Source organism: Euprymna scolopes, chromosome 37 (assembly GCF_053919585.1).
Source record: "Euprymna scolopes isolate OS-2025 chromosome 37, ASM5391958v1, whole genome shotgun sequence".
NCBI lineage: Eukaryota > Metazoa > Mollusca > Cephalopoda > Sepiida > Sepiolidae > Euprymna > Euprymna scolopes.
The window spans coordinates 51,948,145-51,966,683 of record NC_136518.1 but is presented as its reverse complement, the minus strand read 5'-3'; the positions used below and the strand labels follow the sequence as shown (position 1 = coordinate 51,966,683).

Sequence of the window (18,539 nt, the reverse complement as noted above, 5' to 3'; positions counted from 1 at the left end):
CGGCGTGAACTGCAAGCCAACTTTTTGATTGACATCGCTAAATTTGAACGCTTTTCACTTCCTATGGCTTCATAGCGTAGCGGTAAGATGTCACGTTTCCTTACATTCTCTTTTCTGTCTTCGCGTCATGGGTTTAAGCCTGCCTACTAACACGTTTTTTTTTTTTTTTTCTTTTACACCTCAAAACCCCCGAGCAACGCCAGGTACCTCCGCTAGTAAACAATAAAATGAATTTATTCAGGAGTTTTGAGGTTATTTTTTAGCAAATATCTTTTTAAGTCCATACTTAGAGATATTTACTAAAGGAAACTCCTGATTTTTATTAAATATTCCCTCTTACATGAACGATATGCTAAGTCTATCAGCGCAAAAAATGTTATTAAAACAAACAGAAAAACGACTTAGTCGCAGTCGTGATTATTTTTTGGCAAATTCTTAAATTGAGACTTTTTTCAACCCAGTGGGTCACTTATTTTTTTAATCTTTGTAAAATAAAGAAACAAACAAGTTTATTTTCTTTATTATTGGAATAAAAACAAAGCCAATTGACGTTTCTGAATTTTTGAGATGAGGATGGGCTATTCGTATTATTCGGATTCATGAGACTACTATTCTCATCTTTAGTGTGCTTTTCACATTTCGGTCAATGTAACCTCCGACATTTTTCAGGTGTATCTTGTCAAACTCGGGAATTTCAACGGAATTTCGAGCGGAACCCTTTATTTACTTCACAGGGGTAGCATGCTCTTGTTCCACCAGTCATGACTGGATAGAGGTCCTAAGTAATTCGCAATTGTATTTTTTGGTTACTTACACTGAGGATTGAACCTTTAACCTTCAGGAGAATATCACTTTTTATAATTCATTTTTTCCAAGTAATCTAACCACTGTGCCACAGGTCTTTGCGGACAATCCACAAGGACCTGTGGCGCAGTGGTTAGAGTACTTGGAAGTACTCCCTACCAAATTACTCTGTCAATTTTCAGTCTACAGATTCGAGATTTGACATAAGGGGTATTGAGATTATTGAAAATCTTTTTAATTGGTTTTCAGCCACAAATGTGGCTGTTAAGGGGTCAAAGTTCAACTATTTGACCTTCGAAAACTCTACCAAACTTCTTTGCCAAATTTGGGTTTAAATACTTGAAATTTTAGATGTAGGTTACTTGGACATGGATCAAACTTAACCTGATTTGAGCCCAAAACAAATGTTAAGAGGTCAAAATTGAGATCAAAGTTTAAAAAAATTTGACCTCTCAGCCAATTTTTGGTCTAAACATTTGAAATTTTGCATAGTGTATTCAGACATAAGGCAAGCTTTTTAATCGGTTTTTGGCCAAAAATTTGTCTACCAAGGGGTAAAAGTTCAAAAGATTTGACCTTAGCGGTCTCTAGTAAACTATTCAGCCAATTTTGAGTCTAAACATTTGAAATTTTACATAAATGGTAATCAGACATGCAGCAAGCTTTTTAATCAGTTTTTAGGCGATAATTTGGCTGCCAAGAGATCAAAGTTGAAAGAGTTGATCTTTGCAGACTCTACCAAGCTCCTCCACCAATTTTGGGTCTAAACACTTGAAATTTTAGATATAGGTTACCTGGACATGAGTCAAACTTTTTAATATATATATATATATGTATGTATATATATATATATATATATACATACATATGCACATAGTTATGAACAGTACATAAGGCCTGAGCAAAGCTAGGCTGAACCGTTAGTCTTAAATAAACCAAAGTGACAAAGTTGATTTTATTTTAACACAGACTATATTCTAAAACTTTGAAATGAAAATTTATAACAAAATTTGAAATATCTCACAACACATAAATAGTTGTATTTCTATTTTGTTTACTTTCTGGCTTAAGAGAGAATATTAAAAAAAAAATAAATAATAGTAATAAAAGTAGCACAAAGAATTTTTAAAAAATTTGTGAATATTTTTTATATGAATCTAAAAATATATTTGCCAAAAATAACCTGTCGGTTGAAATTTGTGAGTAAATTCATTCTATGGTTTATTGTAATAATACAAGAGAGTTTTACGATATTTTGCGCTGACAAAACCCAGTAGCAAGTTTGTGTAAAAGTTGCTTTAATAGTAAAGCAGGAGCAAATAATCGTACATAATTAGTCGTACAATTTTAGGTAATCCCATTATGTACGATCAAAACCTGGCACAACTAAATGTCCGATTTGGCTGCTTCTGATTCAAGCAAAGACAAAAAAAGATAAAAAGTGGTCAAAAAATCAAATATATAACAAATAAAGGCGCTTTTATGTTATACGAATGAAAAAAATATTGAATTTCAACTGAAACTGATGGTACCTACATCATTGTCAGGTCTCAAATAGTAACATATCCAAAAATTATGAAAGACGATAAGGTAGAAAAATAATTAATCAAAAAAAAAAATTGTGAAAGGAAGCAAAATTGATACAGGATGGAATTATTAAATTGTCACCCTAGAAAAGACCATATGATTCCATTTCCATTTGATGAAAACCAGTTTTCTTTTTGTGTTGTTGTAGACCACCTACTAGTTGGCCAGTTGTGTACAAATCCCAGGAGCGATAGGAGCCTTCTTTCATATCTGAAAATCACGCAATGTTCAAGAGTGAGATCGGAGATGTGCTGCTGTACAAATCTTGCTCTCTACCAATCCAAAACTACAGAACCATTGCCAGCACTATTAAAATACAAATCTGGATAGTTCAATGCTTGAGGGCACAACTCATTGAAGTTTATGGCTAGTTATGGTCTTTAATGTGGTTCCAAGTGAGGGCCATATCATGCCACATCAGATCTGTGAAGTCTGCTTGAAAGTTAATACCAAAGTGTACCTAGATGTGCTGGAGAGTGTGGTGATCTCCTGGTGCAATCAGGTGCCCACTGGCAGACCCTGCGTGTGGCAGCACAACTTGGTGCCAACCCACAAGTCCAAAGAGCTTGGCTTCAGAAGGAGTGCTACAACTTTGCACTCTTCTCACTGGCCTTTCTCCTCCTTCGACCTAACCCTGCTGGACTAATTTGTTTGGTCATACATTGAGAACATCATCAACATGACCTCCCATAACACCAAAGCCAGTCTGATTGCAGAGCTCCTGCCGACACTTGTGGAAAAGGCATGCCTCCAGTTCCAGACCCGTATTGAGGCAGCTACATTGAATAGATGTTAGCTCTAATACATAATCAAGTTATCTGAATTGATTATTTCAATAAAAGTTTTAAAATAAAGCTGTGGTATTGTTTTTTTTTTTTTTTTTAGGGTTACAATTTTATCATTCCACCCTGTATATTATGCTTACTAAAAAAGAGATAAGCTGACAGGGGAGATAAACATCACGTGATAAACGTAATTGCCCCCATATAAACTTTATCAAAGTTTTTCATTAACTCTTTAATGCAAAAAAAAGAACTTATTTGTGAACGCATTACTACTATAGAATGGCTTTCCACTCAAGAGAGTATTATCTTCGTAGTGTTTCACATTATAGAGATATGTGTAAACAGCTGGCTTCTTTACAGACGTTCACAGGACAAAATAAACATCAAGAGGCATCAATAAAATTCTCTCAGTGAATTCAAGTTGAGACTATTAACTTCTTTGATATTAAGTGGAAAAAAATCCAATTAAAAAACTTGTTCAACCTTCTTCAAGGGTTGAACAAGAATATTTTCCAAAGAAACATTGTGGACATGCCATCAAGTCTCTTTGAGAGCATGATGTGAGGACAGATGGCATAGGTTATCTACCAGAAGTGGCCGACAGAAGGGGTACCTGCAAGTTTCCAGTATATAAAGGAAAAATTCCATGTTCTGTACTAAATGTGCATTTGTACTGTGAAAAGAAGCGTAATTGTTTTGTTAGATTTCATACTGAACTAGCGGGACCTGTGGAAATTCCACAGTGGACTCTCATGTAATATATTGATGGTGGCATTCTGTGAATGTTTAGCATAAATGGAGACACCCTGATATTATTGTAGCTCTTTTGTTAAAACCGCAAAATAATTTAAACTAGCAGGTATGCCTAGTTGTAAAATATGCTTAAATATATTTTATTTTATGCAGATTTCATATATATTATAATAAAGTAAATTTTCTATCGATTCTTATATATTATAATTTTATGATTTCAAAAATAAAAAATATATCCATATGATTTGGGTAAATCAGCTTGAACCAAAATTATATATATATATATATATATATATATACACACACACACACACTCAACTACCTGTGACCCTTTGGGTCAGTATGTTATATTAGTTATGGAATTAATGTATGAGCGTGACACTTGTGACATAAAGAAAATAGTTTTTGCGACATAACAGAAACATTTCTATGAAAGTATATTAAAATGAAAAAGAATATAGATAGATTTCTATGAGTCGTTATGTTTATGATTGTTTATTTTTGAAGAAAAAAAACAAAAAACTTACAGCCATTGAATTATAAGTGGTTTGCCATACTTATAGGTTGATGTGCACTGGATAGATACCATAATACTTAAAGTTAAATTCAAATTTTGATATATCTTTTAATTTAAAAGCGAAAATAAAAAAAACAAAACAATTGTGACGCTGAAAATGTACACAGTAAAACAATGTTATATTGTTACGTTGATTATTTATTCGTAACACAAATTAAAAAAAAAACATTTTCATGGTTATTTATTTATGTTGGTAGTGTAGAAGAAAATGTATGAATGTTTTAAAGAAAGGTGTATTTAAAAAAAGGAAGGCGGTGGGGAAATCACTGTTGTAAATTGTTCTTATGGTTGTCAACGGATCAAAGTTGATTTATTTGTAAGAACATTGCGACAGTATAGTTGTAATACAGAATAGTTGCAAAACATGCCCACCCTTCCCATGTTAAATAATAATTTCTAAATAATAACGTTAATATTTCAGTGCGCAGGTCAAATTCTGCAAAAGTAGCGATTTGTGTTTATTTGTGGGTTATGGGTTGATGTTTATGTATGCATGCGCAACTGGAAGTCGTAAACTGAATGTGGGGTTACAACACCCGTTACAAGGTCATTTGAGTTTTATAATTATATATATATATATATATATAACTTGAGTTCCTTCAGCTATTATTGAAACTGAAACCAAAACTTATGAAGAATTCTTGATAAAATCATATTTATAAAAAAAAAAAAATAGATAAATTTTTATAGTAGTAAGTTTCTGTTTTTCTGCTCACTAAAGTCAATTGCTTGAATTATTTTCTAGTCTAATAGATTTTATTTATGTAGAATAACAAAACGGAAATTTTTACTAAAAGGGAATATAGTTAGTTAATATTGTAAACCATAGTCATTTCTTATTATACCTCATGCTCCAACAGATCATTTAGTCTGGTTTCATTTTTTTGTGTCATATGACGGGTAGGACAATTCAGTCCTTTTTCAATGTTATTATTATTAATAAAACTTTTTAGTAAACATTAGGTTTAGCTTGTTTACTTACATCTTCTTGATTGGAAAAAAATAGCAAAAGCATTTTTTAAGTTTCTCAAAATAATTTGTGTATTAAAGGGTTGTTAATAATTTTGCTACCTTATCGTTTTCCATATTTTTTGGATATGTTACTATTTGCGAGATACAAATTACGTAGGTACCATTTGTTTTACTTGAAATTCAATATTTTTTCATTTATAAAATATAGAAACACCCAAATAAATGCTACCAAAGGCAAAGTAAGTTACTTTTCTACATACCTAGATGTTTTTTGTGTTTTTAACATATTTTAAAGCATTTATGTAGTTTGAAATACAAGTAGTGCATAGTCTAAAGTTAGAACAAAAAAGAAATAGTCAAATTAAACAGTGATTTAAGGCGTCTCGATAATCGCTCTAAAATTAAACAAAAGACTGGTAGAACTGGTAGACATTTTCATAATTGGTGGGTTTTTACCAATATTTGTCATTTTCGATTTTTTTTTTTTTTTTTTTGCCAATTATTGAAACTTTCCCCAAGATGACTGTCCAATGTCAACCATTTTTTTAGCATTCTAAATTAAGTACTCGACACTACGTTTATTTGAAAGTAAATAAACGCTTTAAAATAAGTTAAAATACGAAAAACTTAACCAGGTAGAACATTTATTTGTTGCTTAACCACTTTTTTGTTTTGCTGTCTGTACTGCCTACCTATTCTAATAAAAAGAAAAATTGTGAGATTTTTAAATAAAATTTTTGTTGGTTTGGTCCATCAATTGCGGTTAATTCTCTAGTGCATGCCATGTCGGCCCCTCCTGTCATTTGATTTGTAATCTAAAATATATTTCACTTCAAGTCTTCAAAAAAAAAAAAAAAAATTTACTTTTTACAATGATTTTTCCATTCTTAGTGAAGAAAAAGAAAAAAAATGGTTCTTGTCTAGAATTCCCTCTATATTAAAAAACAAAACCAACTGTACAATGTATGTATCTGTCAGATATGTACATTGTACAGTTGTTTTTTGTTGACAAAAGTTGAGAAAAACAAAACCTTTTGCACTTATTTTTATTTATTAATTTGCAGACGATTATCCTCATCTTTTATTGTTGTTTCACAAAGTTTCGGCCAAATATTCCTTTAGCCTTTGTCAGGTTGTTAACCGCAACGATATAGGAGACCGAGTATTAGTTGGCTGAAATCTCGTGAAACAAAAACTGTAAAGATGAGGAGAAAAGTCTGCAAATAAATAAAAATATACAAATTACTCATCTCCAAAAGAATTCCAATAATTAAATAATGTATACTTTTGTACTTATTCATGTAAATAAATATTAACATTATTGTAATTTCAATACAAATTTATATTTTTTTTTAAATTAAAAAAAAAATCAATAGGAAGAACTCAATTCACTTGAGCAATGCTGTGTAAGTAGGAACTCTTTTAAAAATACCAAAAAGGGAAATTTGATTTTGACGTTACGAGAGACGAGGTGGGGCATTCAAATACTCCCTTTATCTATGAACCCATCAATATATTGTTTTCTAACTGGATAAAATTGATAGGTTGATTTAAATGTCCATGATTTTCCTTGAAAACGAATGAATTTATCCTTTTCTTTTTAGTGAATAACTAAATTAATAATTAATTACTGTTAATATTGCAAAAATTATTGCATATAAATGAGGGGAATAAGACCATAAATTGCAAACTAATAATACCAAGCATTAATTTATTATAGATTATTTAAAAAATAGATATGAAAATTAGAATTAAAATTTCTAAGAGTTTTTTTAATTTTTTTATTGTCAGTACCCTCTCTCTTTCTCTCTCTCTCTCTCTCTCTCTCTCTCTCTCTCTCTCTCTATATATATATATATATATATATATATATATATAATCATTTCTAAATATTAGCTTATATAAAAAATTTCAATAATAGTAATTTGTTTTAATCGTAATAAAATTTTTTTTTTTTTTTTTTTTTTCATTTATTCATACATAAAATAAAGTTCAGTGTGTGTGTATATTCAGGGTGCATCCGGTATTTGAGAACCTTTTTATTACATTTTTAAGGATAATAAAAATATAAAATACATACGGAGGTGCTTCTGTGATAGGAGCCAGATTCATTTATTGATTGGAAATGTGCTTACTTGATGACGTTCATTTTTTATTTTTTTTATTTTTTTTTTTTTTTAGTTCTTGGTGCCAGCAAGATGATACAGAACCCTTTTGCACCAAAAGGTTCATTGAAGAGTGATATGGTATCATCAGCCTCTATAACAACCCAGTCGTCTGAAGGTTAGTTAAGCATTTTAGATTTCTCATTATCTGGCAATTGCTTTTTTTTTTTTTTTTTCACTGTCTCTTATCTCTACTTTCAATCACTTTTGTTTCAAATGGAATTTATATATTACTACAAATGTTTATTATTCAAAATAAAACTAAAAATGTGTGACCCGATGATCACCTTCATGGTTGCAATGTTATCAACATTGTCAATAGTTGATATAATTCAGTTGAATTTTGTGTGTGTGATATCGTCACATAGTATAAAAAAAAGAAATCCCAAACGTTGTCTGGTCGCATTAATCCCCAGCTATTTTCTTCTTAGTTCAATTTACTCTCACCCAGTTTTGACTCTAATTTATCTGATTTCTCTTGAGGGAGATTCGAGCTACCAACTGTCATCCACTCAAGACTGTCCCTAAACTGTTGCAAAACTCACTTCCACTTGTTAAACTGTTTGCAAATTAATATCTAAATATATTGGCCTCTATTATTTAGTCCTTTGTCCCAATTACTGCCGCACCTTGATTAACAATCCTATTTCAGATGGCCTTTGTGAAACACTTCCCCTTATCTTTTTGCTAACCTCATTTCCTATACCTTTTGTCCTGTCAATGGACTTATTTTGTCCTATTATTATTTTTGTTTTTCCTCTTTATTTTTTTTTCTAACACTTTGGATCACAAATGACTATTTTATTTTTACTATCATTACTCATGGCCATTCTTATAATTCCTATGTACATAGACCTGCAGCAATTGCAGTGCAACTACAAGACAATGATTACTTAGATTTGCAATGTAGAGCCAGAAGATTTGACAACTTAACAGTCGCAAGATCTGTTTGACCAGTTTGACATCATGGACATTGATATCATTAATAGAGCAAAAGCATTTGGTTCTTGTCCAAAATTCACTCCTATTAAAAAAAAACAAAAATAAATAAAAATCTGATATACATACGTGCAACTAAACAAAAATATATTGCAAAAATTAAAAAATTGATAAAGTATTATTTTTGTCAATCAAATTATTTTTAAGCAGTCAGTTGGAAATTGTTTTTCCAATTGAAATAATGTAACATTTTAAGCACGGATATAATTAGAACCCCTCATTGCCTGTATTATTAAAAAAAACATGAAAGTTTACAATTATTATCTATACCTTGCTTTTATGTGTCCTTTCAGACTGAGTGCCTACCACCTCAAATCATAGCTACTTTTTTAGTTTTGAATTCTTATCTCCCCTGTTTTTGAGAACTTTTTTTCAAAACGGTGGGTGCTGCTAATAAAATCTGATTTTCTTATATAAAAATAAAACTACTTAATCAATTTGTTAATTTTGGCATATATTTTTATTTTGTCATGGCTACCTATGTGATACTTTTGACATCCTCCCACCTCTAAATATAGGGAAGTAAGAGAAAAAGAAGTATTAGAAAAGATAGGGGAAGTAAGTTTATCAACAGAACAATGGCTAGGAAATTGTTCACCAAGGTACACAACGGAAGATGAATAGGATTGTTAGTGAAGGTGTGTTGAGTAAAAGATAGTCGAACGCAAGCTGTGGCTCTTAGCAAATGAGGAAATTAATTGATCCACTGACGAACATATATTTGACAGAAAACTCACGATGTGGACCTTAACGTGTAGAGACTCGATGGTGTCACGCACATTCCAAGAATGTAACTAATATTTACAGAAAGTGTCAGAATCTGTGTTTTGTTTTATTTTTATACTTTTCAGCCAGTGCACCTACCTCGGCAGTCGCCAGTGCGTGGGAGATGACAATGCAGCCAGAATGAGAAAAGACTACAAAAACAGTGTTGGGGTCGGTGATGTTGACAATGTATCACATGTACATCATACAGATTTAAAAAAAAAATTTATTTTAATATTGAGTAATTCTGGACAAGCACCTTCAAATTAAATGTCTACAACATTCCACTAGGCTTAATAATGTTGCCTAGTTTTAAAAAAATAATAAGATCTTATTTGGTGAATCTTCTTATTTTTAGGAATTATTGCTCCCAGTCGATTTGGTTTATCACGGCAACCAGGTCCTGACTCCACTAGTAAGTAAACCATTTATCATGTCATTATTACAAATCTTCAAAACAAGAACATAAGTCAATCGTGATACTGCATATTTCTGCCTAACAATGTAATTATTGGATTCTATAAAATATTCCATGGAAATATTGAAAATTCAAGAACTATTTATCTGATCAGACTGAATGGTTTTATCAAAGACCATTCAATTCCTACATTAAATTCGGAAAAAAAAAATTGAACTATTTTAAAACCTCTAACTCCCTCCCCCAATTTTTGTACTTGTAACATCTTGCATCTTGATTAACTATCTGGTCAGCTTCCAATTGGGGCTGTTCCCTTGGCCTCAAGTTACCAGAGTCTAGGCCTTTTCCCTGTTGACCGAGGTATGGCTTTAATCTTATGCAGTTCTAGGCAGTCAACTCTCCAATACTTTGCCTTCTTTCTTTGAGAAGTGGTTAGTTTATTGCTAATCACATGAATCACTCCTACCAGGGCTGCTCAGGCAATATTGGTAAGCAAATGCGATTTCTCTATACATTAGCTCTTTCAATCCCACTTTTTGACCCTTGTGTCACATCATCCCGTCATAGAAGGGAGATAAATATCAAACCTCCATCAATTATTTATATTCTTTTAGGCATTTCTTTCCTTTTACTTTCTAAAATCAACCCTTTATGTATATAATTAATGTAATATTAATATCCTGATCAAATTCTGTGCAATATTTTGGTGTTCTTTCAGAATAAGACTGAAAATCAAAAGCTGCAAAATTGAATTTCCGTTATGTACTTAATTTTTATGCCAATTTCAACTAAAAACAATGTTATCTACTTAATTGCCATGTCGCAATAATTAACATGACTGCATAATTACATAAAACATATACTTTCACGATTTCACATTTCATTGATCTGCCATTAAAATGTAACGAAACAGACAATTACCTCTTTTATATATGAACTCGTCTGTTTATTATTTAGGTATAACTTTTGAAAACTATTTTCATTAATAATTAATTTTCTACTTCATCCTTTTTTTCATAATTTTTGGATATGTTACTAATTTCGACATGGCAATTAAGTAGATACTATTAGTTTATATTAAAATTCAATATTTAGATTTTCGTTCTTATTCCAAAGCACCAATTATTTTATGTAATGTTGTAACTTTACAATTTAACATTCTACTGAATACAGGTATAGCAGCCTGATGATTTTGTATAAATGATATATTTTTAATTTTAACTTCTTTTTTTGAAAAAAAAAAAAAAAAAAAATCGTTTGCTAAAAATAAAAAATAAAAATTATGCAGTAGCAAGATGTACATTGTTTTTGTTTACTCAAAAATTGGTCTATGAAATAGTTCATACTTTGTAATGCCAATATTTTTCAAGAATGTTTTTTTTATTAACTTCAGATTTTAAATCAGCCGGTTTCAAATCAAGTCCATTTTTATTCCAAAGTCAATTTGGTAAGAATCTGTTTTTTATCTTTTTTTATCTGAATACTAGTTTACTTTACCATTTAGTTGCAACTAGCCTGGGTGCCCGGCGTTGCCTGGGTGTTTGTAAAGAAAGTGGAGGTCAGTGAAAGGGTGTTGGTTGAGCAAAAAAAAGTGCCCAGTTGAGGGTGAAGGAATTAATGTTTTGGGCCAATTTTTTGATATTTGTCACCCGAAGGGTCAAGTTTCAAAATGAGATTTACTACTTGAAATCCTTGAAACGAAACTAATTAATGAAACAAAGAAGTTCAAATTAATTGATTGGATAAAACAAAATTAAATTACTACTGCTAATAATGATGGAATAATTTTGTGCATATATTAAAAGAAAAAAATTTTTTTTTATTATCACATTAAGATTAAGCCTCTGCTTCTTTCCTCATAAAAATTTAATTTGCATACATGAATATTAAGGCGAACTGGATGCATGTAAATTCACCTTTTATTGTATAGATGATATATTGTCTTGTTCTTTAGAGTAAAAGTGTGACCTACATAAATAGAGGTTCAGATCCTTGCACTGAAAAATGACATATCTGAAGTCCTAGCAAGCGAGATCTATCAAACAGTCAGGTTAAGATTTTCACAAAATTTTTAGCTATTACTAACATGATTATATTTATGGCCATCTTTCTAATTTTGTCTTTGTATAAAAGTTGATCTTTCCTTAAATTTTATAAATTACTAGACTACCCGTGACCTGTTGGGTCAGTATATGTTATGGCTAGCTATGGAATAGTGAGTATATTAATTATGGTAAAAATATGCGCACTTACTTGTACAACAGTTGCCACCACTTTTAACATAAAGAATTACATTGCTTAATATCCGGAAAACTATTTGTGGAAAATTTAAATGCGATATTTGTTTTCAGCATATCCGAAAACCTTTAGCAATCGTCATTTTAAAGGAAAATGTTAAGGTGGAAACCAAGTAAAAAAATTGACAAAACTTCTATTTTTATATTTGCTTAAAAAGAAGTTACATTATATACAGTGTTGGTCATCAGAACCTTAAAACTTGTCTGACGTCATTTTGCCGAATGGCTTTATAAACAAAGAAGTGCGACTCTTAACAAAAACACTTACCAACAGTAAACGCCGATAAATTTTGCCAACGCTGTTAGATATGTCATCACTGGTTTGAGGGAGATAACAATATTTAACTAAGACATTAGCGTACAGTGAGCACCCACTTTTTGACCACTCTAGCTCCCTATTTCGTATGTTTGTTAGTCCCCCGATTTCAGTGGCGTCCGTGTGTCCCTTAGTCTGGACGATTGCTAGATAACTGTCCATTAGTTTGTCCTGAAATTTTGCCACAAATTGTATTTCATTAAATAGATGTGCACGGTAAAAAAGTTTTTTGTGAAAATTCCCGTTGCGTCCCCAAGGGCTCAGAATAGGTCAAAATGGCCAAAATGACGTTTTTCCCCATAACTTTTGATCTATCGATTAGATTTTTCTAAAACTTGGCCAAAATGTGGAGCCTATTGTTCTTAATAAAAATCCAGTATGGGTGACCCTGGCAAAATTCTGGAATTTTGGAAAGCACTAATTTCTTAGGGTGCCCAGGAACCATGATTGGGCCAAGAAGAGTGACAAAATGTGATAAGTTTAAATCAAATTACTCAATTTTTAACTATGACGTAAGTAATATTTGTTTTTAGGACTAACTCAACCTTCACACTTATCACATTCATCATTTCTTTACTATTTTTTTCTGGTGTTATCTCACATGCAGCACCAGAGGGGGACCACGTGGTTTGTTAAAAAAATTACACACACACACATTGTTCTTTATTGTACTGGAGGATTGCTTGTTATTTTATTGCTTTAGTGTTATTTTGTTTTACTGTTTTTAAAATGTATAAACTGAATCTAGAACATGTTTTGTATTGCTGTATTACTTGTTCGTCTATTATTATGAGTAACAAGACTTTTGTACCATATTGTACTTTGGGTTGACCCAGTTTTCTTTTCTTCTTCAACATTATTATTTCTTTGTTTCTTTTTGTTGCAGAATCGCGACCGCAAAATATGCACAGTTTGATCAAACCTGCCACACTTCCTGACCCGACAAATAAGAATTCACCTGAAAAAGGTATTGTACAAGATTTAGGACTCAATTTTAATATATCGATTAGCACAACACTTGCCTGTTTTAGACATGTGTTCAACCCTGCAGTTCTTGTAAATTTTATTTTGTTTCTGCTCAAATAATTTCTCAACCTTATCAAGCTTCGGTTCTTATTTAGTATTTAATTTGACTTAAAAGAACAAAAATAGAGAAAATAAAGACAAATCTTCATGATGTACGTCAGGGAACAAAGATGTCATATTCCTAAAATCATAAATTGATCAAGTAGTTTTTTAATTAAGAAAATAAAATTTTATAAGAAAGCGAAATGGGAACCAACATTGTTTTAGAATGTGTTTAAATTCAAGGGGTGACAACTCCATTCGACTACTGAGATTTTGCTTGTATTCAAAATAATTAAAACTTTTTAATCACTAAAATGTGTAAATTTCGATTTTTTTTTTTTTTTTTTTTTTTTTTTTTAAGTTGAAACAAAAACTACTTGATCAATTTGTGATTTTTGGAATATGACATCTTTATTCTGTGACATCATAAAGATTTTTCTGTACATTTTTTTATTAAGTCAAATTCTAAATAAGAATCTAAGCTTTCTTTACCCAATAATATAATATATTTAAAATTGTCCAAATCGTTTTGAAACGATTGTAACACATAAGAAAAAACAGAATATGATGTTCTCAATTAATGTTTTGTTGTCTTGATTTTTGCGAAAATATTATATTCATATATACTAGCAGGACCTGTGGAAATTCCACAGGGGACTCATATGTAATACATTGATGTTGGGATTCTGTAGATGTTCAGCGTAAATGGAGATGCTCTGATATTATTGTAGCTCTTTTGTTAAAACTGCAAAAGTATTTATCTAAGATAGTAGGAACGCCCGATGTAGCCTGGTCGTAAAGTATGTTTAAATATGATATTTAATTTCTTGCAGATTTCGTATATATTATTATTGAGTTAATGTTCTATGAATTTTTATATATTATAAAGTTGCTATTTCAAAATTTAGGTTCCTTCAGTTATAACTGAAACCAAAACTTATGAAGATTTCTTGATAAAATTATTTATAAAAAGAATAGATTACTGGAGTGCCATCAGCTATAATCGAAACCAAAACTTATGAAGTATTCTTCGTAAAATTATTTATTACAAAAAATGTAAGTCCATAACAATTAAACGACTCAGATATAAGCCTGACACAGAAGAGAACACACACACGTTATCGTATTGAGAGAGAGAGAGAGAGAGAGATAACTGTGAAAAGGAATTTAAAAGGAAATGGGATGAAGGACAAACTCAAAAGTAACTTATGTTTTTTGTGTCCTTCACAACATTTTCTCAATGGCTCCTCATTGAAAAAAAGGAAAGGATATCAGAATGTGATTTTTTTTTTTTTGCGATGTTGGCACAGACAGCGGAGTCATCTCGGGGTTATTGTTGAACTGATGTGATGCGAAACCTGAACTTGGCCATGAAGGTAGTGCATCACTGACAATATCCCTTGAAGCTTTTATAAGAATGTATTTCCCGATTATACTCTTTTATGTTGGCCCTGTCGGTGGGGCATTAGAATATGCTGACTGCCCCCCCACCCCCCCTGCAGAGGGTAAAAGTCCCTCAATGGGAGTCGTGGATATGACCTTAAACTATATCCGATGGTGAGGCCCCAGCTTGCGGGCTCTGGGGAGTGTGGAGCCACCCTTTAATTGCCATTGCTTCCAGGTCCACTCTGACCCGGAGTGATAGTATCTGTTAGGGTCCCAACTATGGATTAAATAGAAACTGACTTGAAAAAAAAAATATATTCTATTAAAACATTTTCTTCAAAATCACTAGATTTGGCATTAAATAACCTGAAAAGGGTTGATATGCCATAAAACAAAAACAACCAACCAACTAACTCTTTTATGTACTGGTGGGTTTACTTGGCCAATATTTAACACTCCCAAATTTATTCAAATACGTCATTTTATTTCTTTACCTCACAAAATTCTCATCTTTCTTAGAACAAACAGAAAAGTTGGATGCTGATTCTTCATCCTCGAAACCTTCAAGTGAGACATCCAAAGAAACTGCCTCTTTTGATAGTGCCACCAGCCGACTTAGCGGAGTTGAAGCAGGCAATATCAGCTCTACTACAGCTCCAAGTCAGAATGAATCAAACTCTACATCAAAATTCACATCACCAGCTTTTACCAGGTAAGACATTGCTGGCTCTATAATACAGTTCACATGATTCAGTATCTCCTCTATTGAACTCTGTTAGTTTGGCTTTATGTAATTCAATCCTTATATAATATAAATGAAATTTCAATTATGAAATGTAACTGTAAGACAATAGAGATGGATGAGAACTCTGATGTAGAGAAAGTATATTTGAATGGCAGATGATGTTGAGGTTGTTCAGAAACTTTGTTGTGGTGTTGCCATTGGAGCACAGGAAAGAACAGGTGCAGTTCTTGTCCAGAATTCCCCCTCTATTAAAAAAACAAAAAAAAAATCTGTATGGTGTAATGTCATATAAGAAAAATTACTTAAATTGATCAAGTAGTTTTATTTTTAAATGAGAAAATCCAATTTTATGAGTATTCGAGAAGTGACTGTTATCTGCCATTTTAATAAAAATTACAAGAAACTCCATTCATACTTATGACTTATGTTATAATGTCTACAGATTTCCATTAAATGCTTAAAAATGATTTTCTTTACAAAAAAAAAACATTACTTGATCAATTTACATGATTTTTGGAATATATTTTCATTCCGTTACTGGTACATATATCATACAGATTTTTCTTTATTTTTGCTTTTTAGTATAGGGTAAATTCTGAAGAACTGCAGGTGTTAATATGATTGCAAGATTAAGTTCAGGGAAGATCTGCTATTACTGTCAAAGTATTACCAATGTCGATCAAAGATGTGTGTACGCAGTGTAATAATGTATGAAAGTACAACACGATTAGTGACGGTTGAGAACATATATTGCATGGAAAGGAATAATATGAGAATAATATTATAGTGAATGGGTTATGAGCCTTAAAGATATGCTTAATTCTGATGATCTTAGAGGAAGATTAAATCTTGACAGTATAGGAAGATGTTTGCAGAACAGGAGACTTTAATGGTATGACCACGTTGAATGAGTGGATAGAAGTTCTTGAGTTTATAACTAGTAAAAATAGAAATAGCAGGTCCAGCTCATGTGGAAGGCCAAGGAAAACACTGAAGGAATTGGTAAAAATGACTTGAGAAAAAAAGAGATACATAAAGACCTGGCCAGAGATAAGTTGGTTTGGAAATTAATTTCTAAAAGCAGTCTAACATCTGCCAAGATGTAAAACCGACATTAAACCACATATGATGATGAAATAATAGCATTGAAACATTTTAATATTAATATTATTATTATTATTATTTTAATATTATTATTATTATTAGGGAAAAGAAATATATTCTACAAATGCAAGTTTTGATTCCCTTGTGCCCTCTTACGAAGAGCAAAATCAAGAAATAATGCTTCTAAATCTTATCCAGAATCCTTATTTCAAATTTAGATAAAAAATCTAGTATGATTTTGATTCTTTAAAATGTCTAAAACTTAAGGGGTCTTAAGAAGAAATGGAAATTTGGAGAATCTGGTTTAACTGGTGTCTTATGACTGTGAATCAAATTTAATGCAAATCTGAAATATTTGAATATTCAAATGAGAGCCCCCTAAAAACCTTTAAAAAAAATTCTCCAAAGAAACTAAAATTTAGTGAATATTTATTAATGTTTAATATTCATTGTCTTGAGCCAAATTTTTTTTTTTTTTTTTTTTTTTTTTTTTTTTTACAAACGTTGTGGTGGTCAACTCAAAATCTGTCTCTGAGGATAGTTAAGTAGGATGCTGAACTGATTCTCAGCTTCCGTCTGTGCAGTCTGTTGTTGGAACTGCGAATGACTTGCACTCATAACAAAAGCATCCTTGTATTGTTGTGCCAGGTCAGTGTTCAGGACGTGGTGAACTTGTTAGAAAAAACCTAGCCCAACCAACTCGGTGTGAATGCCCAAACTATGACATCACCATGAATGTCTAATATCTATATTGTAAAAAATTTACAAAAAATTAGAGGTATTTGAACTGAGGGCTTCCATCATTTCTTTACTCTTTTTCACAAAATTCAATATAGCCAATATTATCCCCCCCCCCCCCCAATTTAGCAGCTATGATTCAAAATTTATAATGGACGGCGAATTAGGTTAAAAGAGAATTCTTTACTTACAGAAATATAAATATGCCTAACTGTATAAAGATATGTATTTCATGATTTTATTTTTTTAAGTACAGAATTTAAGTACTGCACTTATAGAAGGGAAGACATTTTTTTAAATTCATGATTAAAAGTAAAAAAAAAAAAACGTTTAGACATTCACTGACTAATGCTAAGCATAGTATTTTTGAATACTAGCTCTGGTTGGCATGATTCTATATTAATGTTTTAGTTTCTTGTTTGATTTATAACCAGTCGTGTGTTGGACCTTCATGCCCAAAACTTGGACAAGTCAGGCATAGATTGAAGTTTATTTGTACTAAAATTTGGTTGGATTGCAGAAATTTTACTCATGATTCTTCGGGTGGAATTTTTCACCCTGTACGATAAATCTATAGTATTATTTTCAGTCATCATGATTCTTAAACAATACCATTTTATTTTCCAGGCTAAATGATAGTGCTGAAAGACAAAAAATGAATACTTCCAATACGTCACTATTTGGAGCGAAAGACGTTTCCGATAGTGGGGCAGCATCTACTGCTCCAAGTAGCAGTGGGGGAGAGTTCCTGTTCGGAACAAACTTGCATCAACGTGTTATGGTAAGTACTTGATTAGTTTTAGATGTAACTAGTTTGTATGAACCGGTAATACCTGGTGTAACTATGCCAGCTTCCTCCTAAGAAGGAAGTTTACAGGAATATCAAATCACAAGCAATCCTCAGTCATCTCGTAGTCCCCCCCACCCCACTTTTTTTTCTTTTTTTTTTAATATATATATGTTAATAAATTATAATTATTCATTCCATTGGGTAGAAAGAAATTCAATAGAATGCTCAAATATTTAATAAGAAAGATATAATATTATTATAAAAGTTCAA

At 31.5% G+C, this 18,539-nt stretch overlaps 1 protein-coding gene across 11 annotated transcripts in view; it reads left to right on the top strand.

The window, feature by feature from the left end:
• LOC145261156 (uncharacterized) overlaps nucleotides 1-18,539 on the top strand; it is a 124,129-nt gene that overhangs the window by 63,141 nt on the left and 42,449 nt on the right. For all 11 annotated transcript variants that reach the window (XM_080119473.1, XM_080119475.1, XM_080119469.1 and 8 more), the window contains exons 6-11: nucleotides 7,660-7,761; nucleotides 9,766-9,822; nucleotides 11,219-11,272; nucleotides 13,325-13,405; nucleotides 15,412-15,604; nucleotides 18,107-18,260. In XM_080119473.1, the coding sequence (XP_079975599.1) occupies nucleotides 7,660-7,761; nucleotides 9,766-9,822; nucleotides 11,219-11,272; nucleotides 13,325-13,405; nucleotides 15,412-15,604; nucleotides 18,107-18,260 (641 nt within the window). The remainder of the gene's footprint in view (nucleotides 1-7,659; nucleotides 7,762-9,765; nucleotides 9,823-11,218; nucleotides 11,273-13,324; nucleotides 13,406-15,411; nucleotides 15,605-18,106; nucleotides 18,261-18,539) is intronic.